Raw genomic sequence first — 27566 nt, 5'->3', positions numbered from 1 at the left:
AGAATGGATGGATTTCAATCCATCCATCCTTTCATATGTTTAGTGAAACATGGAAAGATTGATGGAAATGATTCCCTCCTCTGTTTGATATTGGAGGAATGAGAAGAAGGATGGACGATATTTGTATATTATTTTTACTAAACTATGAAATCCATCCATCCTTTCATATGTTTAGTGAAACATGAAAAGATTGATGGAAATGTTCCTTCCTCTATTTGGTATTGGAGGAATGAGAAGAAGGATGGACGATATTTGTATATTATTTTTACTAAACTACTCTTTGATAAAATATTATTATTATCAATTTATAATACTTATTTATACTAAAGAAGTAAAAAAATGTATAAACTTATAATCTTTATAATCCATAATTTTATTAAAAATTATATAAATATTTAATTTAATACATGATTTTATAAATTAATTATTAATAACTTAATTATATAAATAAATAATTAATTTATCATTTAGTCTAAATATTTAATTAAAAAATAGTAAATATAAATAGAGAAATAGAAGATAATCTGAATATTTAATTATAATTATCAAAATTATATACTAAAATTAAAATAATAACTAATAAAATCTAATAATATATGATTAATAGTATATATAAAAATATATATAAATAATATGAATGAAAAAAAGAAGAAGTATTATAATTTTATTAAAAAAATTAATGAGGGATAATTTTGTCAATCCTCCCAATTTGAGAGGATGTAAATTAGTAGGCCAGGGTGGATGGGCAATTTCTCCCTTTTCATCCATATTTCCTATAATTTTTTGAACCAAACGGTGGATGGAGGCCATCCATCCTTCCAATTCCATCCATCCACCCTACCATGACCCCAACCAAACATAGGATAAAGAAAAGTCAAGTAACGTACCCAACAAAATAGAGAACTACATTGTAACTAAAATTAAATTCGCACTAACTCTATAATAATACCCGAGCTTAACCCTCAACTCAAGCATTGCCGAAGCTTCAAGATCAACGCATGCATCCAAATAGCAATCCCAAAAAAAAAAAAAAAGCTGCCAACCATCACACATCATTGCAGAAACCAACCCAGTCACATCATCACTCACCCTTAATATGCCCACTAAGAAATCACTACATTATAATGACATCTTCAATGCTCGATATATAACAACCGATCAAGCATGGAAAAATACATCCAGGACGATCAAAACATTGGCACTGACCAACAGCTTAAAGAGAATAAGTTCACAACATATTCAACAAGATTCCAATTTTAAAACCTTTGAAAAAGTTATTATCACCCAAATAGACTTTAAACAAAATATTGCATATTGTATTCAATTAATAGCATCAGTAGAATTTGCTTCATTCTGGGGAGGAATCAAGCAGCTAATAGCCCTAACACAAAAAGGTAATCCAAGCATTTGAATGGTTTAGAGAACAAAAATAACATATTCAACAACATGAACTCAATGAATGAACAGGAAATCTCTTTGAAAATGCAGAAAAAGAAAAAGTGAACAACAGATTAAGAACAGATATGGATGCCATACCGCTTGCTTAGCAATTACACGAGCAGAAGATGTCTTCCCAGTCCCTAAAGTTCATAGTTGGAGAAAAAGTCAAATATAATAATGATCCTATCCTAGCATGTTAAATGAAAGAACAACAGAGGATTTGTAAAAAATCAAAAAGGAACATATGAAGCATTTTCTTCCCTTGGACTCAAGTTACTTTTTCAGAGGGCAAGTATGTGTTTATCATTACTGAACATTAAAAATAATCAATCATAAGCAACAACTGACTTAGTGATTAACTATATGTATTTTTAACCTATGGATTCACAAGTAATCTATACTGCTAAGGCATACAACAAAAAGAGAACTATGGATAAAATATCTCCTCTCACAGAAAGAAATTTCCATTTAGATCCAGCAGATTATTATCTAATACCATATACTCTGCTGTCGGTCTGTCCTCGTCAGGGCACAAGACATCTTCCAATTTTTGAGCTTAGGCAGCTTGTTCAAACCTTGAAAACCTACCTGTAAAGTCAAGGAAAATCTCGACTCTCCAGTGAACCCAATCACAATTGTTAATCAATTTGTCTCTAGGTATAAATTTTCTAATGCTCTAAATTCTAATAAGAAGTGGCTGCTGAGCAATCTGCAAAGCTAAGAGATCTGATATATATATATATATATATATATATATATATATATATATATATATATATATATATGGTGCTACATAAAGATTGTTCTTTTTAAGAGACAATTGTGCATCTATACAACAACCACTGGATTAAATTAATTTATGATTATTCACGCCATTGCTAACTGAATGAGCCATAACCATCAAACCTTCTCCCAATTAACTGGGATTGGTTTCATTATTCCTCGTTTGCCAATCCTCTGATGCTAAACACCTTAGCATTCGTGAACATATTGTTTGACATGCTGTTTAACAATCAGTTCTCAACCAAACATCCACCCTTCACCTTACATCCAGGTCAGGAATCAACAATGGCAATATTCATTGCTAACTACATAGTACATCCATATGAAAAGGCATGCCCTAATTCTACGAGTGCAAATAGTTCTAGCAAGATCCACCATTTAAAAAGCTTAAAGCACAAAAACATATATTTCTCTTGGGGGAAAAAAGGAAAACAATATGTAACTTGTTCTCCCTTCAATGCATGTACAAAGGCATAAACTCTGAGTCTCAGAAAAATTTAAAATCATAATAGGAGATTGCAACTAACCTGGTGGGCCTTCGAAAAGGACAGCATGAGGTCGATTGCTCTCAAATTTAGAACGGGTTCCACGAGCAATATCATCATACACTTCGGGGCTTTGTAATGCCAAAAGTATGGTGTCCTCTATTTCCCTACAAAATTTCAATCATAATTACACCATAATTTGCATAGAAAGACAAAAGGTAACCTTAGAAAAAACTGGAGAAGAAAGCATGAAATTAGAGACTATCTTAACAATCTTGTTTGGCAGAAAACATCCTAGAAGTCATCCCACCAAATAAACGTCACTGGCCTTTCCCCTTTCATTTCAAAGCATAAAGCCTGGGAATTTTTCTTCTTAATTCAAAAGATTATGGAACATAGAACCAACTAATTGGCTGTAGGTTGCACATATTATAGAGGGCACTCAAAACATGGAAAATGCTGAAGTAACAATCAAAATCTAACCTTTCTCCACCCAACATCGCTCCTCATCACCTCATTCTCAATCTTCTATTCCTCCTTGTCACCTCATTCTCAGTCTTCACGTCTCTCCTCTTCTTGCCCTCCCCTGTTTCTTGTATCCTTGTCCACCTCTCCACTCTCCTCACACTCCTTCCTTCTTCCAATCCTCCTTCCTAGTCTCTCCTCCAAAGTCCTCACATTCAGCAGCCTCAAACCCTCAAACACATCACAGCATGACAGGGTATGACATGGCTTACCTTGTTCAGACACCAATTAACCCCAGCTTCCTTGGCCACAGCAGACCTGCAGCCTATGCTGACACCTGAACCCTCAACCACAATCTAAAATCCACATGTTGACTAGGCTAGGCTCTTCGAACAGACTTCAGATTATCCAACAACTACACATGAATCAAGATATTAATCCAGGACTCACGCAAGGCTTAGGCATTCATTTATAATGGTCAGATTACACCCAGACAAGCCCCCGGCCGTATGGTCCCTTGATAGTAACTAATTTGCATTAATGAAGAAAGGGGTATAGCATGCTCACCTTCCCACATACAATTATCTAGGTGTTCTATTAATGAAAAACCCATCATGACATAAGCATGAACAGAAGAAAATTGGGGGTATAGGAGATTCTGCAAGTCTAATGATGACCTGTGAGGCTCCTATCTTTTCTGCAGGTGGGGATGCTCATGTTAATTTTTCCTTTTTTGATGAAAAAGGAGGCTTAGCCACCTTTTTCTAACCCAAAAAAAAAAAAGACGTGAAAACCAGATATGCAACATTCAACTAGAACCACAGTGTCATATAATTTACAGTCTCCAATGATGCAAAAGATATCCATAGCCATAAAGCAGCATAGTTCAAACATATAAAAAATATAAAATGCTTCATCATGTCATCTCTATGATTCATTGTCACACAGCAGAACTGATGTCAGCGAGAAAAAAATTGAATACCTAATTACCAGATTAGTGCATTAGCCTTGTATTTAAATATCCATTAACTTTGTCTTGGCACTTATACAAAGCAGAAAAGAACAGAACTGTTTGTGCATGATGCAATATTTAAAAAAAAAAAAAAAAATCAGATGCACATAGTCCACAAGAAAGCTATTAAATAATAAATAGTTAAAAGGAAAAGTATTTATTATCATATTTATACCGTTTCTGCTGATCATATCCTGCAATGTTATCCCATGATATCATCCCATCCATGGGAGTACCACAAGTATCATCAAATCCATAGACTTTGACGCCCATGGCCTCTAAAGCAGACACTGCCTTTTCCACAGAAGACAGTTGTGCACCACCATGCTTATTGTCTCTTTTGAACTCATACCCCTGTGTGGGCTTTCCCACTGATTTTTTCACATCTTTTCTACCAGCTAGTTTTAGTGCACTCACCAAGGCATCAAGTTCTTTGAAGCTAAAGCTTCCCTGCTTTATGAACTCAATCTCCTGAAGAACAGGTTCGTTAGAAACTTCTGAAATGACTCATTTAATTAACCTAATGGAAAAGGATTATAATGGCAGAAAGCACAATACTAATGACTTAATTAGCCATAAGAAAAGAAAGAAAAGAAGAACTAACACAATATTCAGAACCAACAAGCGACTCAAATAGCAAAATGCAGAAACTGCCCCCATGTTTTTCTCCATCGACATCCTTCATGTTTTCTGGGGAGTTGAGAGTTATCTGCCATGCAGCTGCACTGAAACAGAAGTGCAGTGATTACACCAGTTCAACAGATAGTGAACATTGTTTCTATAAAGATCTAGCATCCATGGTTTGATTGATTACCCAGATATACCATCCATAGTTTGAGTGATTACAAACTTTCTATGAAAGCATAGGAATAACATACAAGTACTAAGTGAGAATAGCTAATAAAATCACTCCAGACTATCTAAGGAGTAAGTAATAAGCTAATAACACCCAATGAAATGACCAACATAACAAGCTCATAGAATAGTTAATAACTATAATGTTTTAACAAAAATATGTGGGAAAAACCAATTGCAATCATAGAAATAACAATAACCAAAATGGCCAATATGGGTGGACATGAGAGCTAAATAGCATTGATAGGGTGGCAAACTAGATTTTTTTTTTTTTTTTGAAAAAAGGAAACCATGGGAGAATATTATATAATAGTAGACACATATGAAGATGTAATGATTCTTTTAGTCTTCATTTTTTTCTAAAAATACTATTATAACTATTATTTGAACACTTAAATGGAAAAAAAAAATTGTAACAATGAGAACCTATGGACTAGGAACTGCAAAAATTGGTTATGTGCTACTGAACAAGGCAAACATGTTCCTGTGAACAGCCATTCAGATCTTACCGAATGGATTACAAACCACAGCTTCAGTTCTAGCAGTAACAGAACAGTGATAAAAGAACAAGGAGGGGAGTTTAGCTTGATAACAAATCCAGATGATATGAATCAAGCCTTTGCAGAGGTCTTTGTTACCACAAAAAGGCAGGTTGTGGTAATCACCAGCCAAGAACAGAGAAGAAAAAGCATCTTGAGGGGAAAAGACATAGACAGATCATGCTCAAAGTGGACAGGACAAAGAGATCCATACAAAACTACTAACAAAGGTTCTCAGGAGTTCTGACAATAAAGAAAGAACTAGAAGTCTAACCACAATCAAAAAATTATCAATATTTTGCTCAAAACCTTTTACATGAATATTTATCGCTCCCAGGACACTGCTATGATTCCCCTGTAACATTCCCAGAATGTGTAGACCTGGTTTGTCAGCATCATACAAGTGGGGGTTGGTCATTAATAGGGACCAAAATGCCAACTGTAAGCCTGTAATATTGACAGTCAGAATAAAACCATGAGCTGAACAGATTTCAGGAAGGTTTTCGGAAAGAGGAAGCATTTTCCATTGTTCGTGATACCAAACTAACCTAAAACTAATCTAAGCCTCACAATGAAGCTGGATCACATAAGAGGACAATGAATGTGAAAGACATGTGAGCCAATCTAATGTTCGTTTTGGAAGTTAGCTCGACAAATTTTTGATATGGGAAGCTAAGATTGCCTCAGCCAGTACATGCTCAACAACAGTGCTTTGACCGTGGAAAAAGATTTGAAAAATAGTTTGTTTTGCAAAAATAACTACCTTGTTGGAGCACCAAGGATAGACTATTTTACCTGCCTTCATTCCTTAAATAACAACCCATGGCAAACTAGAAACTTGTCATGCCAGGTGAGAATTTAGGCTCCACTCATGAATGCAAAAGCACATGCACCATGCACATTCAACACCCGATGCTAACTCACCCACCCATGCAGACCCACACTTTTTGCTGTTTTCATTTTAAAATCTGCTATAAGGGTGAGCTTGCGGCTTCATTTGATTCACTTTTAAGAAAGAATTCGAGAACGGGAAAAAAAAAAAAAAAGTTAACCAGAAAAATAGAGATGTGTATATAGAATGAACATGACACAATAAAGGTGCAAGTTAAATCAGCATTGGTTCATCCATAACTACAATAAACTTCGGAAGTTTCTCACCCAAAAGATTACAAACCATCAAATAGAGGTACAGAATTCCACAAATGCTTCAGAACTCAAATGAATTGGGATCAAAATTTAAATGGTTATTTTAACAAGAAGAAATAAAAAAGAATTGTATAAAGTAGATCACAAATATTAAATAATTGAAAATTATAAGAATTATTGCTTGTACAAACCTGTCCCAGGCACGTAATAACATTTCTGAACCATTGCCATTCTGTTCAGCCTTATGTCCAAGATGTGTTACAAGATCCACAATAAGATGTGATATCACACATGTGGGAGGAATCTTGAATTTGACAATGACCTAGCATATTCATGAGAGTATTCAATAGAATAAAGTCAATAAACTGCAGTGTATTTGTTGAAATGATATTTGTTGGTAGTGAAGTCTAAAAATTACCGATAACATTATATATGTGCAAATCATATATCAAGGTCCATACAAGTAGTTCCCACATCAAAATATCAGACAGCTAAAAGTCAGCTATCTTTTGGACACATATATATCCTATCATGTGCATTGATATCAACCAATTTATATATTTATTATGTACATATATATGTACATATATTAAACAATAAAAATTATTAAAATGAAAAAAATATCAAATATTAAACACACATATTTATAAACGTAGTTATAATATAACTCATTTATTTGTTCAAGAGACAAGCTTTATTTGAACAATTGAGCTCCAATTGACCCGAATTCTTATCTCTAAAGGCCTATTCGGGTAATCTAACAGGACCTGGGCTCGATCTCCAGCTGTATTACCCAAACAAGCCCTAAGTTGATTTAAGCCACTCAAACTTTTCTAGAAACTGGATGTCAGTCTACTGTTTCAAAACCTCAAAACATGGCATGAAGACATGCTCATATTTGCAAAATCCAGTTTATATTTATGAAAGATCCCACTGTGTTGTCAACAATTATTAGACAGTCATTAAAAAATCACTAAAGCATTTAAATGGTTTAAACATCTGAATGGGCTATTAAATGGTTAAGGAACTAGAAAAATATGTCCATTATTAACATAAGCTACTTTCATAAAGTAATAAACCATTAAGACAAATAACTCGATCAACTAGAAACTAGTTTTGCAAAAAATATGAGGCATAACACTATTATCAATTCCACAAAATAAAGAAAGAAAAATAAGGGACAACATGAAATAGAAGCATATACAGAAAAATTTTAGATGATTTAAAGAGGAAAAAAAAAATGATATGATAAATCAAGAGGCCAAAAAAGATGCACACGATTCTGTTGCACTATTTGAGGAAGGACAGAGGCCTTCCTTCACTAATAAGACTACTAGAATAAGTTGCTTATCATTAGAATAAATGTAGGAATTTGGTTCGGATTTTATTAGAAAAATAAAAAATAAAAAAACAATCTTAACCTCTTTTATTAAACATATTTAGCTGGTATCTACATAAAGCTTAAGCCATGCAAGACTGTGAAACAAAGCAATAGCAAATAACATACAATCTAGTATATTGTTGTATCATATTGTATGGTATACAGAAATTATATTTTTATAGGATGAAGTCTGTAACAGAGTATCAGTAAACACTTGATAGACTGAATTTTCAGATGAACTGTGGAAACAACGTGCACAAGGCCAAGTGGTCAACATAGTCACTTCGAAAAATAAGTAGGCTTTGAAAGCCTGAGCAGAAACTTAAGATGAAAAAAAGATATAAGCATTCATATGATTATATTTGACAACCTCGAATGCTCCTGGTTTAGCTTATAATGGTAACGCTTAGATACCATTTTTAACTTAGGGCCTATTTGGATATTTTTATAGGATTGGGCCGAAAATTCTATAGGATTTTTGGATCGCTCCATCCATTTAAGCATAGCTCTATATCAACCATATACCATCCAGCCCAAATCCGGTGGAAACAAAAAAAAAAAAGAAGACCTCCTACAGTCCAAAGCAAGGTTTTGAAAATTGATACCGGTGGCCGCACCGGTCACCGGCCGGTTCGGTATCGTACCGACACACGGTACGGTAGGCATGCTAGCCAAACTAGCAGCATGCTAATTTTTTTTGGAGGGATTGTCCAATCAGATTTTTATGGATTATTGAATATTTTAAAATCCAAATTGATATTTAATGATATTAATTAATGCCCGTATTACTCTGATAAATCTTTAATTGGGTGTGATATGAATCTAAGTGTGACATTATGTTATTTAGAATCCTAAATAATCAATACATAGACTAGATATCACTGGATCCTAAAATACTTAAATCAATTAAAAAAATCTAAAAATACTCAATATATATGGATTCTACTTTTTCACAAATTTTCAAAAAAAAAAAAGAAGAGGGGAAGCGAGAAAAGAGAGCTAGGAAGAAGAAACATATCTTTTTTTTTTTGGAGTTACAAACGGGTGCTCACACTAATCTCATTGGGTGAACCCCATAAGATCAAAAAATAAAATATCCTATAGAGCTCGCGGACAGGCCTGACCCTGACACTAGATCCAGTGGCGGTATATCTTTAATCCGCATTTTTTTCGGAGTTTTCCTGCTACTCTCAGTGATAGGAAGTGTGAGAGAGAGATTGAGACAAAAACAAGCCAACATCAGCCAAACCGGACGGTTTGAGTCGAACAACTGCGTACTGCCCGGTTCAAGCCCAAATTGTCCGGCTCAGACCCGAACCAAGCGGTTCATAATATTTTTTTTTTAATTTTTGGATGATGAAAATCGGGCTTGAATCGATCCGGTTCAGCACCGGTATGGCTCGGTACGGCCTGAACTGGGCGCTCCGAGTTGGTTTTCAAAACCATGGTCCAAAGTCTAGAATTTGGGCTGGGTTTGGATAGGCACTTAGAAAGTACAAGATTAGTGCACCAACATGCCCAATTTCTACAGGATTTTCAGCCCAATCCTAAAGAAATATCCAAATAGACCCTTAATATTTTCTTATCCCATTCTTCTCTTTCCTCTAATTCACATTTATAGTTATTTAACTGATTCATCACCCATTCTGATCCCAAATAAGTATTAAATGGTATCACCCAAAACCAAATGCTACCAATGAAAGATTATAGATTTTCACCATCAAACACAAAATGATATTGAAACAGGCAGCAACGTGTGGCTTAACATATCGGATAAGATAAATTTGGTACCATATGAACAAAAATCTCAAATAAGCCAATAAAGACTGAATCTGTGCTTACTGTATGGGTTCCATGTTGTTCTTTTAGATGACCAGACATTACATAGCATGGAATGATTTCCCTAGCCAACCTATGTTCTAGTACATGTGAATATTACCATCATATTACTGCAATTAATCTATTTTGGAACTGAAAGATGATCTCCATCACCAATGCCACTCAGAGCACAACTAAGTTGTCCGTCCTATTACACATAATCCAGCAAAAAGGCAAGAATAAGAGCTCAAATTCTTGTCACTAACATGCCAACGAAATATAAAGAACATCAAGTGCAAAACTCATCTGAAGCAGAGAAAAGAAAAGAAAATCGTGGGAAAAAATAGCAAGCTATTCTAGACCATGGACTGGCAAAAATCATCAAGCACATGAATCCGTGCACCTACCAGCTAAAGGTATAGTTTCAGAGCTCACAAAAAAGAAGAAAGATAAACAAATAACAATAACATAACAATGAAAAAGAACAAGAAAAAGCAAAAAAAAAAAAAAACACACACACACACAGAGAGAGAGAGAGAGAGCAGCCTGACAACTAGCCATCTTCAATTGTACGTAAAACTAAACAAACGCATCATGGATCGTCACAAGAGACTCGATGAAACAGTACTAGTATCGACCTTCTGACCCTTGGCCGCAACACTGAAGGGCGGATACGAGCCACGCGGCATTCCCATGCTTCTGAGCATCTCTTCTATACGCTGCCTTTCTTGATCGACCAAGCTTTCCGTTCCACCGAAACTCGGTAGAGAATCCGATGCCGCAAGAGGTTTGGGTCCATCCTGCAAAAAGACGCAGCAACAAGAACACAACGAAACTTCGATTCTTGTCACTATGCTTAGGATACTTCGAAACCAGAAGCGCGACGACATCAAGAAGATGAACAAAAGAAAGGAAAGAATAGGTGAGGCAGAGACCTCGCTGCCATCGGCATAAGACATTTCTAGCGATCCAATTCCGAACGCGCCGGCCAAGAAAGCGGCCGGAAATAAAGAAGAAAACCAAAACGGCGGCTCGGATGACGACTTGAAACCCGTTCTTGAAAGCGTTTGCTGATGATGCCGGTGTTCGAACAGTGGCCAACAGTGGCCCTGCAGTGGAACTAAATCAAGAATAATGGGAGAATAAATCAAGAAAGAAAACCTAGCGAGGATAAAGAAACGGAATAACAGGGCGTACAGAGATAGTGAGGCCGGTGGGCGAAATTACGGGAAGCGGGATCCAAGAAAGGGGATGGCCTTGTAAGTCGCACCCTGCTCATCAGCCTCGATATCATGGCGGCCGCCATTATTCTTCCGGTATTCCGGTGGGAATAAGAAAGAGAGGGCGGTCTCCTTCTTGCTCTCCGACTTGACGACTGCTCCCACTGCTTGGCCTCTCGCGCAAGAAACGCTTCGCGCTATAGGTTTCCTTCGTTCTGGTCTCGAGTCGGTCTCCCTCGTGCCAAGACTGCAACAATTACGACCCTAACCGACTAGCGCTGGTAGCGTGCGATGCGCGTGAATGGGGCAATGTCGGCGTCGTCTTGTCATGGTGTGCCGAATCTAGCCAACCCAAGTAAAGCTAAATCTAGACTATTTGGTCTACTGGCTGGATCCAAACTCCATGCATCAAGGTCCCACATTAATTGGACAAGGGTGGCAACTAGGTCGGCTCGAACATTAGATTAAAAATCTGTGAATTCATATATGATTTATTTATTAAATAGATGAAAAATTTAAAAGTAAATCAACTTATTTTATTAAATGGATAATCTAGTCTGACTTACGAGAAGTTAGGACAAGTTAAACAAGTTAAGCATTGCCACTCATATTTAGGACCATCATGGATGCAAGCTAAATCTAGACTATTTGGTCTACATGCTAGATCCAAACTCCATACATCAAGATCCTATAATAATTAGACAAGGGTGGCAACTATGTCGACTCGGACATAAGATAGATTAAAAATCTGTGAATCCATATATGGATTATTTATTAAATAGATGAAAAATTCAAAAGTAAATCGATTTTTTTATTAAATAAATAATCTAACCCAACTTATGAGAGGTTAGAACAAGTTAAATGGGTTAAGCATTGCCACCCATATTTAGGACCATCATGGGCACAACCCTAGTCCGGCATGTGAGGGCACTTATTTTCTTATTAGGTTGGGTAATTAGAGTTAATATTTTGTACTAACAAAAATAGTTCATATGATAGATGGAGCTTGACAATTGTGGATTAAATTTTTTATTATTTTTTTTCTTTTGCAATACAGATTGAGAAGTGATAATCTTATCTACAAATTCAAGTTTACTTGAATATTTAAAGTCACTCTAATAACTAAATTAGATGATCACCAATGGTGATTATATGCAATTCAAAATATGATGCATTTAGATGTCACATCCTTTTTTTCCTCTTTGTGAGGCTGAATATTAACAGTGGAAGCCTGAATATTGAAAGCTTTTTTGGAGCTATGAATCATATGGGAATAAACTATATATGGAGCGACAATCAACCTTAAGATCATTTGTGTTTTATATAACTATAGATATATCAAGATAAATTTTAATACTCGAATAGAACATAATTTGCTGTTGTATTATAGAAGATGATTGGGAGTGATAATATTCAAAAAAAATTATTCTTTGTCTAGAAGAAAATGGCTCCTAACAAATCCATGACAAAATGGAGACAAAAATATAAGTATTTTTTTGCAATTAAGAAATTTCAGACCAAATAGGCAACCGTATATAAAGACTTGATCAAAGGATCTAGATAGTCCGAAATATAATATTTTTGGGGTACTATTAGTGCTATTATCATAAACTATGGATCCATATTTAAACATTTTCAATTAGTTCCCGAGCCTCAACATGTTTTTAAAGAGGGAAACAGGCCAATTGATTGGGCTGCCAATAGAGGGAGGTCTTCTGGCGAGACTTCTGCATGAGAAGGTTTCGTTCCGAGTATTTAAGGGAGTTATTGGGTTTTGCTGTCTTTGGGTAAATTTATTGTCTAGATAACCTATCAAAAAGAGAGAGGGAGAGAGAGAGAGATTTCTCTTGCACGAAATAGAAATTTCCTTCATCATTGAAGGATAAATGGTCAAATACTCAATAAGATAATAATATTGCTTATCTATCTTACTCTTTCATTTCTCTTTTTTACGAGAGAAATAATTTTGTATGACCATGTTTTTAGGATCATCCTCACTTAAATTTTTGAGAAAAGTATAGACAGAGGACCCACATAATGGAAATATTTTTCACAATAAAAAGGAAAAAGTTCATTTTCTTATAAGCAGACAAAAAGAAAATCTTTTCATTTTCTCTAATTGTTCCCATCTGTTAAGTATTTGTAGACAGCATTTTAATTGCCATACAACTCATACAACCAATGGATTTTGTTAAAAAAAAAAAAAAAAGGAAGAAGAAGAAGAAGAAGAAGAAGAAGAAGAAGAAAAAAAGACATTAATGAACGATATTTGAACAAATATAATATGCATAACTATCTTTCTATAAAATCATGTATTATTCATCTATCTAAAAAATAAATATTATTTTATAATATATATCAATTTATAAATATCTTCTGTATCTTTTATTGCTATAATGTCAATATTATATTTTTAATTTATTACAATATCCTCCGTTAACTTTTTAATTTGAATTAGAGCTCACTATCGGTGCATATGTGACAAGATAAGAGGGGCATTAGTTTGACATGATAAATTTTTTTTTACTTTTAAATAGATAGAAAAGCTGACATAGATAGTAAAGCACCAAACTAATACAAGATATAAAATAATATAATATGATAATTATTATACTATAAAAGAAAAGTAAATGAAATCTAAAAATGACAGCTGATCTTCTGGCCCTTGATGATAATGAGATGACGTACTCATCCATTGAATTCATCTATATAATAGGAAGAAGGCCGCCTATTCATCCAAACTCAACTTCAAATCGAACATTCTCCGGTGGGTTTGGACTCCTATGGTCATGCTTGGTCGAGATAGTTGTGTCAGATTGCCCCTCTCCAACTTCCTTTTCTGTATCAAAAAAAAAAAAAAAGAAAAAAAAAAAAAAGAAGAGAGGTTACCATACCTCTTTCAGCTTCGTCCAGCCAAACTGCTGCAATTACATTCACAAATTCCAGTCACAGATAACCAAAAGAAGGCCATTTTCAATTACAACAGTTCCAATATCGTTCCTATTTGAATTGGGACAGAGGGAGGTCTTTTGGAGGCTCTTTAGTCTCCCATGTCCTTTGCGGTGGATATGAACACTCGGGATGCTCAACCTAGGGAGTGTGTAAACTGAGGGCGCTCTTAGACCATCATATCAATGCATTTTTTCAAAAGAAGAGTCCTAGCATCCCAACAGCCAGGATCAGTTTTAACTTAACAAAAAGCATAGCCAGACGATGCGCAGGGTTCTGATGTACTAAATGCTGGATACTAAGTTTGAACTAATTCCAGCAGAGCAATCAGCAACACCAGTTCAAATCTCAAGATGACCATAGTTATGTGTAATCCACGCAGCCCGCAAAGGATGCTGGGGGCATTTGATTTGCAACCAAAATTAGAATTGGTGCCGGAATAGAGATGAATTGGAATGGAATCAGAATGATCATATTTTTTGATATATTTGATCCATGATCAAAATCGGAATAAGTATTAGAATGGTATTTGAATGCTAAAGAAGAGTAGGAATTAGATTTTAGAAGATCGGAGTATTTCCATTTATTTTTTAAATCAGAATGAAAATAGAATTTTTTCAAATCAATCGGGTAGAATTTACTCATTTCCATTTTTATTCGAGAATCCAACTACCCAAATCAAATATAACCTAGTTCTTACACACACACACATATATACACACACATATATATATATACATACATACATACATACATACATACATATATATATATATACATACATACATACATACATACATACATACATACATATATATATATATATATATATATATATATATATATATATATATATATATATATATATATATATATATATATATATATATATATATATATACACACACATATATATACACACACACACACACAGACCTACATACATACATATATATATGTATGTGTTTGTGTGTGTGTGTATCTATATATATATATCTATATATATGCATGTATGTATGAATGTGTGTATGTATGTATATATATATGTATGTATGTGTATGTGTATGTATATATAAATATATATATATGTGTGTGTGTATGTTTGTATGTATGTGTATATATATATGTATGTATGTATGTATGTGTGTATGTATGTTTGTATGTGTGTATGTATGTTTGTATGTGTGTGTGTATATATGTGTATATATATATTTTTATTTGTATGTTTATGTATATATAAATATAATATATATATATGTATGTATGTATGTATTTATGTATGTCTATATGTGTGTGTGTATTGTTATTGTTATTTTGTGTTGAAAGCAGCAACTCTATTAACCCAGGAATTGGTGCATATGTATAGAAACACGCGCATATATATATATATATATATATATATATATATATATATATATATATATATACTCTGTAGAGAAATGTTGGGGGTGTTGCCAACTTTGCTCCTCTAATAAGTTTGGTTATACCATCTGGATAGAAAAGTATTAAAAATTTTCACTGATTCAAGAGAGCCCCTTGCGAAATGTCACGATCCGAATCCCTATGGCTTCGCATGAGCACTGGTGAACCCTAGCCACCATCCAAGCTTCCCTATTTGGCCGCTCCAAGCCGGCGACCACATGAGCACTAGCAACCGCCTGCGGTCGGGGCCGGAGAGGGGAGGCACAGGGGGTTGAGAGCTGGGAGAGGGGAGGAAGGTTAGTGGCATCGGAGCCGAGGGAGGGGAGGGGCTGTCGTCGATGCTCATGTGGAGCCACGGGGGCTTGGGTTCTTTCGGGGGAGGGGGAGGGAATAGGATGGGACAGCGATGGATGGGACCGCGAAGGGGAGGGGAGAGGGTTGGTGGCATCGGAGCTAAGGAAGGAGGTTTGGTGGTCACATGGAGCCGGGTGCAAATGGCGGTGGGGTGGGGTCGGATTGGTGTCATCGGAGCCGGAGGAGGAGAGGAGCGGTTGTCGATGCTCGTGCGGAGACACAGGGGCTCGAGTTCTCCAGGACCGAGGGAGGAAACAGGAGGGGACGACGACGGACAAAACCGCAAATGGGAGGGGAGGGGGGTTGGTGGCGCTGGAGTTGAGGGACGCCGCAGGGTGGGTGCTGGGGGGAGACGGTGGGAGGAAGGGAAGATTAGGAGAAAAAAAGAGAAAAAAAGAAAATATTTGGAAAGGGAGAAAAAAATATTATTATTTCATTACTAATAATAATTTAAAATATTATTTTTTAAATTATTAATTTTAAAAAAATATATTTGAGAAGGAGAGAAAAAATATAAAATATTAATATTTTATTATTAATAATAATTTGAAGTAAAAAATATTAATTTTAAAATAATAATAAAATATTATTTTTTTCAAAATATTATTTAAAAATACTAATAATAGTAATAATATATTATTTTTTAAAAATTATTTCAAAAAATTAATAATAAAATATTATTTTTAAAAAATATTTTTTAAATATTAATAAAAATATTATTTTTTAAAATATTTATTTATTATTAATAATAATTTGAGTAATAATAAAAATACAGCAACATCGAAAAAATTATTTTCATGCATCCGACATGGACGATGGTGGGGCGGAGCTGCGGTGGGGGTGGTGCGGATGGTCATGACTTGGGTCTTACACTGTGGGGGTGGTGGCGCCAGGAGAAAAGAAAAAAAAAGAAAAAAAAATATTTAGGAAGAGGAAGGAAAAAATTAAAAAAATATTATCATGCTATTATTAATAATAATTTGAAGCAAAAATAAAAATATTAATTTTAAAATAATAATAATATTATTTTTCAAAATATTATTTTAAAAAATAATATTTTTATTATTAATTTAAAAATACTATTTGAATAATAACATATTATTTTTTAAAAGTTAATTTAAAAAAATTAATAATAAAATATTATTTTTAAAATAATAATAAAAATATTATTTTTAAAATATTAATTTATTAATAATAATAATTTAAATAATAATAAGAATACAATATCTCAAAAATAGAATAACAATATTAAAAAATTATTTTCATGCCAGGCCCTGCACCACATGTGTCTTCGACTAATACTTGATTTAAACTAGTCTTCAGACGGTTTGGAGGATTAATCCGAATCTTTAGACAAAAATTTTACTATGTCACCCCTTACAAATGCCAATATAACCACACATCTATGTTGATGTTTAAACTAACTTTAAGCTAGTCCGGCTTACTCGAACTTGTTAAAATTCGAAGAAAAGCATCATCACATATCGCTCCCTATCAAACATTGAAATATCGCTAGCTGAGCACTGACAAGACAAGACTATTTGAGATGATCTCCAATAAGGCCAGGAGTGTTTGGTATGAGATGATCACAGAAGATCAAGGATGATGGCCTTATAAAAAAAAAAAGATTAAAAATAATATAAATAAAAATAATGAGATTACTATACTTGATCGCATCATAGGGATCATATAAAATAGTGATTTCAAATCATTCTCATTCCTCAAATTATCATCCAATCCAACGATAGGATATTCATCTTTGAGGTCGGGAATCTAAAATCATCAATAATGATTTTGAACTAAAATTTGAGAATAAAAATATCTCTTATTGCAAAAAAAAAATTAATATATCAATATACTATTGATATATTATATCAATATTATTTATATGATATTATATTATATTTATGATATATTATTAGTTATATTATTATCATATTAAAATTTAACACTAAGTTTAAATTATACAAGAAATGTATTATTGTACCTTATATTTATATAATGTAATTATTTAGTAAATTGCTTCAATAAAATTATTTAATATATTACTTCTATTTATAATATTTTTTTAATTAAAATAAATATTAGTATTAAATATTTATATATTATAAGTATAAACGAAATATCAATTCTATGATAATAATTAATATATCTTTATAAGATTAATGATTTATAGAAGTAATAATAAATATATTTTAGTATAATATATTAATATTTATTATAATAAATATTTTATATGATTAATAAATATATTTTTATGAAATATATTATGAATAATTTTTATATTATATAATCAATTATTTTTTATTCTCATAAAATATCAAATAGATTATTTATAAAAATTTGAAAATTTTAATTATTGGATCATGATATATCAAAGATAGTGATAATCGATCACCTCTGACGATTCTAGGATTTGGATTACCGGTGAACTTAAACCATCAGCTATCTCGTTTGAGTCACTAACAAACGACTCGGCGAAGGAGACGTGACGACGAGGCCCACTATTCCTCTGGCGATCGCTTCTCCGCGACGGGTCGCGGGCTCTCTCCCGCCCGACTCGTGCCAGCTATGAGTTCCAAGAAGCCGGCCAAGCCCTCGAGCAGCAGCCTCCCCACCATTCGCACCCTCGCCGATCTCAACTGCCCCTCCGGCCCCTCCGACGACAGCGACTCCGACGGGCCCCAGAAGTACTATACGGGCGGAGAGAAAAGGTCCCGTCTCGTTTCCTTCTCTTGCTATCCATTTCGTTCTTGATTCCCCTCCTCCGTTGTTCTTTGTTCCTCAACCAAATGATTCGATTGCTATTTGTCTTTTTTAGTCTTCTTGTTAATTGAAATTGATGGTGATTGCCGTTCGTCTTTTTTTGTTTTTGTCTTTTGTTTTGCTTTTCTTGTTAATTGAATTGGTAGTACTGGTTTCTTGGGTCAAGATTAATGTTTCTGTGATTTTTTTTTCTACCGAATTTGTTGTTTCTCGACTAATCCGTTTTGAAATTTTTGAAATTCAGTATTAGTGGGAAACCATTATGCGGCTATCATGCAGAAAATGATGGGAAAATTGCTATGGCGAAGATTTTATTCATCTTATCTTGTTTATTCACTATATCCAACCAGTTTATTTGCATAGGGTAGATTTTGGGCTTAAAATGCTAATATTTTGCATTCAATTATGCAATCTTTGTACTACATCTAAGCTGGTTCATGAAATCTTGCTCATCGAGGTTGGATGCCTTCCCCCTCCCTCCCTCATAGAAGGAAAAAAAATGTCCTTAAGAAATCGTCAACGACCCTTGTTGGGAAAATTGAACTGGCATTGATCTTTAAAGGATCCATGTTCATGGAAGCACATCCTCTGAGTGAAATCATAAAGAGAGTATCTCAGAGTATGCAGACCGCATTAACTATGAATGCTGATATGTAGTTGTGTGGCTATCATTAAAAGTGATGTAGTGTCAATATTGTTGATTGAAGTGCAATTTTTCTTCCTTTTTTTGGATTCTAGGCCAGCTATTTATACCTTTCTCCTCACTATACTTGTTCTTCCTTTTTTCTTTTTCCTTCCATATTTTGGCTCACCTTGTTGTCATGCTGCATGAACAATTGATACAGCAAATAATCTTCAATTAAAAAAGAAGCAAGTGAGCAACCTCCTGCTCAAAAATCAAAGAGCATATACTATTTATAGTGAAATGAGTGCATTATTCCTTTGATATTCTTCTTTTGTTTATTTTTCACATACCCCCCACCCCCCGAGCGTAAAAAAGAGATAGAGAGAATGTAGTACTGCATTATGCAATTTCATTTTGCATTTCCATAAACACATTTAAAACTAAATTATTTTAATGACTGAGAAAAGACCAACATCATTCTTGAGTACAACAATGAGAAATTTTGTATTGGGTTCATATCAGTTGATAGTTTGTATTGGGTTGACACCATACTGTGTAGACGCTCGACATGCCCTGGTTCAGAGTTTTACTAACTTGATTGAATGACACACATGTGACATACTAAGGAATGTTGGGAAACCCTTATATACGTGTTACGTGTGTGGATTTCATTTTACATGAATGTATGGAGGTTTACATGTATGGTTGCAAACATGTGTGCATGTATAGTATAGACATGTGTGCACCCTTGCATGCAAGCACACACTAACTGTGCTGTTGAACCTGTTCCCGATTGATGCTTTCATGCTATTAGACACTAACATTCCCTGTACTACAGTTGTGAGTAACAAAAAACTTGCTATTCCTTTTATTCAATCTTGTTTCCAACCTTGAAATGAATCCCACTTGGTAGTTGGCCTATTTCTGATTGTTTTCTGTAGGAAGTGGATACGCTTAAATGCTCAAATATGATTGTCAGTACGCATTATCATACTAAAGATTTCTGCTAGTTTTGATAAATGTGTTTGGAACATGTATGCTATGTAATTTAAGCTTCAGGCTGGATTAGGGTCAACCTTGCTCCAGCTTGAAGGTGATTGGGGTCAAAATTTGGGGCTTCACCCCCTGTCTGCAGTTTGTTTTCCCTCAGTCTATGCCTGGCGTAGGCTTGTTAGCAGCCTGGGTGGTCATCTAGACATCTGTCACCTGCCTACTTGGATTACTTTCTCAAAAGGCTTCCTATTGTAATGCATATTTTTTTATTGCTTTTTCACAATGAAAAAAATGATAATCCCATGTAATATGCTAATGAGGGAGTCCATAGTTCGGACACTAGAGAAGCATAGTATTGCATCAAAGCATTAAGAGTAAATTAAGAGAAAATATTAGTAAGTAACCCTATAAGGTCTTTTAACTGAAGTACTTGGTGCTCTAGTCTCTATTTGCTTGGACAACCTAGGAAGCTCAACAAGCTCAGCCACTTGCTTTAAGACTCAACGTAATACATTGTTGATCATTTCCTGTTTATTTATGAATTAGGTATAGCTTTTAAAGATAACATGATATGGCAAATGCCTCCATTTTTATAGAGTTTTACTCCTTGTGTGTGCCTCGAGGCATATTACTATTTTATCTTGTAGAAAATATTATGAAATCTGATCAAACATATGAAGTAATTGTGTTTTCTATTAAATTGCTCGAATGTTTGCTGGGGTGCTGGTCATTCATTTAGGCAAGGAACTAGGTCCTGTTGCTTGGGGTTGCCTAGGCTATTTTGCAACTTTACTCTTGCTATTATTTATTTTTCCAATTTGAATTAAGCAACGTAAATGTTATTGTTCCCTCTAAAATCTACTTCTTGCCCCCTCTCCTCTTCTGTCTAATTCATTATGACTGTTTTCGATTTCTTCTTCTTCTTCTTTTTGGTTCTTTAGGTGTTTTTTGTTATGATTTATATGAAAGTCGTGGTTTATATACTTTATTTGTTTAAATAGTAATGTGTGAGTTATTTTTAACATCTTACATTTGGTTCTTGTTTACATATTGAATCTCCTTTTCATTTTTGCTCTCATGCTTTATTCCAGTTGGATGGAAGTGTGACCTTCAGATTTGTAACAGCAAATTGTAGTCTCCATCAACATCATAAAATATTTTATTCCTTTTCAGTTTTTCAGATGTCTTGTGATACAGACATACTTACAAACATATGTACATCAACCATATCTGGTATAAGCATTGGCATGTTTTCCTTGACTCTCAATTTTTTATTGATATTACTCAATTGAAAGGCTTTTTTGTCTTTGTTATTTGTGCATATATTGTACTGCCTCTGATATTTGGGCAATTTTCTGGGTGGTAATTAGTATCATAGAAAAGGCAATCTTAGAATTTACATTGTTGAAAAAGCAGTCTAAGCACTTTACCCAATCTCAAAGATCATTAGTAAGGCCAGTGCTACTATGTTTCCTTGTTTGTATGAACTATGACGATCCTATATATCTGGATTAAAACAGATCAAAGTACTATATTTGAAATGTCATTTTTATGTTGCATTCACAATTCAGATGTTCCAAGATTTTTTTTTTCTTTTTTTTCGATTTCACCAATTTTTTTCTTCTATCTCTTTTCTGGTGTTGCTTATTTTTTGTCCTCCCAGATTAATTATAACAAAGGCAGATAAAGTGTTAATGGAGTGGTAGGTTAGTTTTACTTCTCCTATGTGTTATTAATAGGGATCTAGGTGCTGGCCATGTTGGCTGGCATGGAGGTGCTTGTGCAAGTCTGTGCTGACCTACCATGCCATGCCAGGTGCATGCTGGCCAGTGCTGTGGCATATAGTGTGCTGATCAGTGATCAGCATGGGCCTGTTCAGCAGCTTTTTTGGAACCATGGTTATTGAGACGGCCAATCTTCTCTTCGTGAGCTGATGAAACTGTTTTTCATATTAGGCTACTTTATAGACCTCAAGATGTCTTGTTCTCAGTGTAACTGAACCCTATATCATAGTGTATAAAAATGTAACTTGTAAATCATTTTCCCCTGTGTACTGCAGTCGCTCAAATGTTGATATGATGCTCATGTTGATAGTAACGTGCTTCTTGTGCAGTGGAAATGCTTGTTCAAGATCCTTCTAAAGGACATTATGATGTGGATGCAATTTTTGAGTGAGCTAGGCAGATGGGAGCTATTGAGAAACCATTTGAGCATCCATCTTCAAGCTCAAGCGGTTTTACTGGGACCGGTAGACTGCTTTCAGGTGAAACAGTACCATCTGCTGCACGACAGCCTGCGAATGTCCTCCACCACATTTACTTTTGGAGCAACGGATTCACTGTAAATGATGGTCCATTGAGGAGGTTTGATGATCCAGAGAATACATCCTTCTTGGAGGTGATTTTCCTGTCTTAATCTCTTTCTGGAATGTTGTCATATTGTTTTGCATTGTTCTAGTTTATTATTTATTCGTGCCAAAAAAAATCTGCTTGGACATTTGTATGCTTGTCATTTGGAGTTTTCTCTATGATTTTTTGATGAAGGATCCTTATTGTGTTCTTTACAATCACTTTAGAATTTCTATGGCTGAATATGGGAGTTTAATGTAGACTGTAACATGTAATTGGCTAGAAAATATTGACAGGAGAGGTTCTTCTTACTTATTGCTTTGTGGTGATGCAATCCAAGGATTTAAATACCAATGCTTAGTGGTCCATAATGGCTGTACCAGATTGTATGGATAAGTATGGGTAACCATAGGCACGCTATATTGGTACTATGTTGAAATGGTTGTCACCTCTTTTTTTGCTATCCAGGCTCCAGGTGGGATAACCATAGTAGCAAGTTCAGCATTGCAGAACAATTTGGGAATGTCAAAAATGCCAAATTTGGAAATATCGGGCAAACTTTCTTTAAAAAAGTTTGGGACAAGTTCGAAATTTTAAATTAATAAACAATAAAATCTGAATATAAATGTTGTACATAAAAAAATTACATGAATTGATCACTGCCAGCATATTTTCATCATTAAGTCATCCGCTTTCAAATTATTATTGTTTTTAGCTTTTTGTATATCAGCTTAATTAAGGAAAAGATCTAAAAACAAAAAAGAAATCAATTGAGATTTACATAAAATTTTATAAATACGATTTCAACAAATTAAAATTGTTTTTTCAGATAAACTAGTTTAGTTCAATGTACCAGGGGCATCGTAACAATGTAAAAGATGGATTTTTTTTTTCTTTGGAAATGAAAAGAAATTTAAAAACTTTCCGCATTAGGGAAGGAGTTTGAGAGCATAAATACTTTTTATTAGTTATTTTGGAAAAACAAAAAGCAGGGTCTGCATAAATTCCCCAGGTTTTTTCTTGTCACTTTTGTTTCTACAATCTTCTTCCTTGTTTCCCCCTCTATTTTGCATGCACATTACCCTTTTTTCTCTCCTCCACCCATGCACAGCAACCATGATTCCTGCCGCACGATAGCCGACAAGCCCAACTAGTTTGGCCCCTAGTGGAGGTGGGCTTTGGGTAATAGTAATTAGAAATATGGAAAATTCTTGATCATTTCCTTCTTACCATTGAGTGAGATCAAGGACTAGACATCGATGCAAAAATTTGATGGATGGAGTAGGAATCAGATGGTTGGAAGACATTAGAGATGATGTTGAGGCTAGTGTCGGTGACGGAGTTGGTGAGGAAATTGGTTTAATTGGGGCGTTGGTAGAAGATGAGGAAGATGATGATAACTTTAATTATTGATGGTGATGTTGGTGAGGATGAGGGTAGGACCATTTTGACATCGAGGAAAACATTGAGGTTCTGGAACTTGGTGGTAGAGACAAGGTAGAAGGTGGCACCAGCATTGATCTAGTAGTTGACGAAGCCATAGGAATGGTTCTCGGCATTGGAGCATCGGAGGGGGATAAGAAAGGGCTAGGCAGAGTGGAGGCTGGCGATGGAGTTGACTGAAATTGCTAGCATAGGAAATTGATAAATGGCTCATGCTGAAGAGGTCACTGACAGGTTGTTCGCGGTACTTGCATGGTCTAGGGCGTAGGTGCAGCACAGGTAGATGGAGTGGTTGGCTTAGCAGGTGAAGCCAAGGCTTGGGTAGATGGAACCACCATAGACCAAATAATCGTGCTTATCAGTTCGCTGGCAGGAGGAGCTCGATTGGGTGTGGGATTGAAGCAGAGCAACGAATGAGAGTAGGGGGTGTTGGGTACTGCTCTCTCTTCTCTCTCTATCTCTTCTCCTTTTTCTTTTTTGCTCTCTTGTTTTCTTGATTGGTTAAGGGAGAGGTTGGTTTGCAAGGATGAGATGGTTCTGTTTTCAAGTTCTCAGAGTAGAGAAAAGGTATTATATCATATTGATGGCTTTCGTCATAAGTTTTCGTTGGATCATGGATGAAGTGGCTGCAAAGACGAGGGAGCTTCCCCTCCTTGCTCATAAGTGTAGTTTTTGTGGGATGGAATGGGATGGGATGGTTGAAAGTCAATGCTCTACTGACTACTGTTGTTATCCTTTGGAAATGGGATAGTGACTCCGGATTCAGTGCATAGCCTGGGAGACTAATAGGATGCTGCAGGCAACCAGCTCTGACATCACAATATTTTCCAAATATTCGAAAGCGGTTTGAGAACCAGCAGATACATCACAAAATAATTTGGTTTGGCACCTCATAGTGAAAATTTGACTTTTCAAAAAACTCACCAAATATTGTGACTATGGGTGTAACATGTGTCAATACAGTATTATATTGTACTGGTCTATAACATATCAGCAAAGTATATGGGGACTGCTATGAATTCTTTAACCATTGATGTTTGCAAGAATTGGAGAAGAGGATAGAGTTTGTTATTTAATTGTATCTGTTAGTAATAGTTTTTGGGGATGCACTTTGCATGACTTGAATTGCAATTCCTAGTTCTAGTCATATTGAGGACTTGTGTAACAGATTCAATAATACCAAGGGTACATTTGATTCCATATTTGGATCTTATCAACTTGAACCAAGAGTCTATTTGGAATCTAGTTCATACCCAGAAGCAGAGAAATGGATGCGACTCAAAAACTTTGGGTCTGGGAAGCACCTATGAAGTTTCAGAAGACAATAACAGTTAGTAATTAAGTATTGTATTTATAAAAATTCACATGAGTTTTTTGATTAAAAAAATGGAAAGACAAAATAATGAATGTGGAGACTGTGTTGTGGCAATATCCAAGGAACTGAAAAACTGCAAGAGCTGTGGAAGGAGGGGGGAGGATGATAAGGTGAGGAAGGTTAGGGTGGTGGCAAAGGTGGAATTGTAGGAGGAATGGTGAAGGATTGCAAGGACAATTCTATGGTGAGGTGGAGAGAGAGAGAGGTGCATGGCAGTAGGTTGCGCACCACATTGAATTAATTAATAAGCTGCTACAAGTTTTCCAAAGTTGGTCATGAGTGACTGCACTCACGTAGACACAGACGACGTATATACCAAACATGCATGCATAACCTCTCATACATACATATACATACATACATACATACATATATATATATATATATATCTGGTATGGTAAATTATGCCTAATAAAGTTGATGGGTTCCAGGTAGTTGTAGCTTACTGAATCGTGTCATTATGCCTTTGCCATTCTTATCATCATTTTTCCTGGATTCTTTTTTTTGAGTATTATGTTCCAATTTTCTTCTGCAATTTGCTAGTTGTTTGCATTTTCCCAAATTTTGAATTTCTCCTTAGCTCGACTTCATTAAATCTTGAAAACTTTCTTGTATGATGACAACATGGGCCGGTAAGATCTCATTAAGCAGAATCTTTGTATGATTCAGTAGAGCAAATATATTAAGTCATACAATGACCATCTGATGATATTACTGTCTTCTGTGTAAAGCATCATGAAATCTGAGTTCCCAAAAGAGCTGGAACCTGCTGATAGGAGCGCTATCGTTGATGTCGATCTCATAAGAATGGCAGGAAAGTGTCCTGTGAGTCAGGGGCACCCTATACACTTTTAACTTTTCATTGCATCTTCTGCTCAAGAGTTTGACACTTTCACTGGTTCTGTGCTTTCAGGAACCTGTGACATGCCAGGCTCCATTTCGGGGTGTAGGAAGAACTTTAGGTGGTGGATCTTCATCAGATACACCAACCTCCGAGCCTTCACCTGCTGCTGCCACCCACAGTACTGCCGCTTCCTCGTTCGTTGGCCTTTCTGTTGATGATTCTTTGCCTTCCACATCCATACAGCTGAGACTGGCAGATGGTACTCGCGTGGTTGCACGCTTCAACACCCACCACATGGTGGGTGATATCCGAGCATTCATTGATGCATTGCAGCCTGGAGCAGCGAGAACCTGCTGGTTACAGACTCTTGATTTTCCACCTAAGCAACTGAATGATGTGACTAAGACCATCGAGCAAGCCGGTCTTGCAAATTGTGTGGTGATTCAGAAGCTCTAGGACCCTTCCTAGAGGAATGTCACTTGCTAGGCTTTATGCTTTAGAGTCAGCATTGTCACGTTTGAGGAGACCTCAGAACCCTTCCATCTTGCCAATGACTCTTGAAATATTTGGAGTGCTGTTTCTTTTTTTTTTTTTTTACTCATCATCATCTCTCCAGAGTTGAACTTTGAAAAATATTTTGAGACCCTCACTGTTGTCTTTTGCACATGCTGGCATCGATTAAAGCATGCATAAAAATACAAATTTTTAGGCTGGTTATGCTTTATTAATCATGGTTCTGTCCATGCATCCCGGTTTTCGTGTAAATCCTCTCAGCTTGTTTCAGGAGATTAAGATCGTGATTCTCCTTTAAAACATGAGTAGGGCAAACGTGGGAGCTGGTTGTTATTGATATCATCTCTTTCATCTAATTGTTATGTGGATGCCTTAGTGCATGTTTTTTATGCTGCAAATTATCTTTGGAATTGGACTCGTCGGCTATCACCTTTGCATCAAGAAAGTAAAATTATGGTATTCATTCTGAAATTGAGAGAACCCAGGTTATCTTTCCTTGGATCTTTGTGGTCACGAGGAGTATAGGTATGGGTGTGTCCGAATGGCTCAATTCGGACCGATTAGCATTTCACTGTCCCGTGATTGGGCTATTTGATTGTTTCATCGTCATGTTTGAGACACACGAGAAATTGAGCGAAGCAGACGTCTGCGGATAATGAGCTGCATGTTTTGTGCATTCGGAGGACTTGTTGAAGCCGGAAAAAAAATGGTGTGGGGGGGGGGACTAGTTGGATTGTCAAATCAAATTGCTCAAATATTTCTCTGTTTGATAAAAGATTCGGATATTACC

At 35.3% G+C, this 27566-nt stretch overlaps 1 protein-coding gene and 1 pseudogene across 3 annotated transcripts in view; one reads left to right on the top strand and one right to left on the bottom strand.

Annotated features, from left to right (window-relative positions):
* The window catches only part of LOC105050063 (uncharacterized), a 28055-nt gene extending 16688 nt beyond the window's left edge, over positions 1–11367 (bottom strand). For 2 of the 3 annotated variants that reach the window (XR_002165192.3, XM_010929916.1), the window contains exons 1-8: positions 11122–11367; positions 10860–11044; positions 10563–10724; positions 6917–7047; positions 4790–4910; positions 4361–4656; positions 2751–2875; positions 1537–1580 (exon numbers count right to left, since the gene is read on the bottom strand). Coding sequence is in view for 2 of the 3 variants with exons in the window: in XM_010929916.1 (XP_010928218.1) it covers positions 1537–1580; positions 2751–2875; positions 4361–4656; positions 4790–4910; positions 6917–7047; positions 10563–10724; positions 10860–11044; positions 11122–11230 (1173 nt within the window). In the remaining variant the exon portion in view is untranslated. The remainder of the gene's footprint in view (positions 1–1536; positions 1581–2750; positions 2876–4360; positions 4657–4789; positions 4911–6916; positions 7048–10562; positions 10725–10859; positions 11045–11121) is intronic. The other variant, XM_010929918.4, reaches the window with a different exon arrangement.
* Positions 11368–18325: 6958 nt separating this feature from the next.
* LOC105050062 (plant UBX domain-containing protein 4-like) lies at positions 18326–26991 on the top strand (annotated as a pseudogene).
* The last annotated feature ends 575 nt before the right edge of the window (positions 26992–27566 follow it).

This window comes from Elaeis guineensis, chromosome 8, assembly GCF_000442705.2.
Source record: "Elaeis guineensis isolate ETL-2024a chromosome 8, EG11, whole genome shotgun sequence".
NCBI classification, from domain to species: Eukaryota; Viridiplantae; Streptophyta; class Magnoliopsida; order Arecales; family Arecaceae; genus Elaeis; species Elaeis guineensis.
The sequence above is the reverse complement of the archived record's forward strand: the minus strand, read 5'-3'. Positions and strand labels throughout refer to the sequence as shown.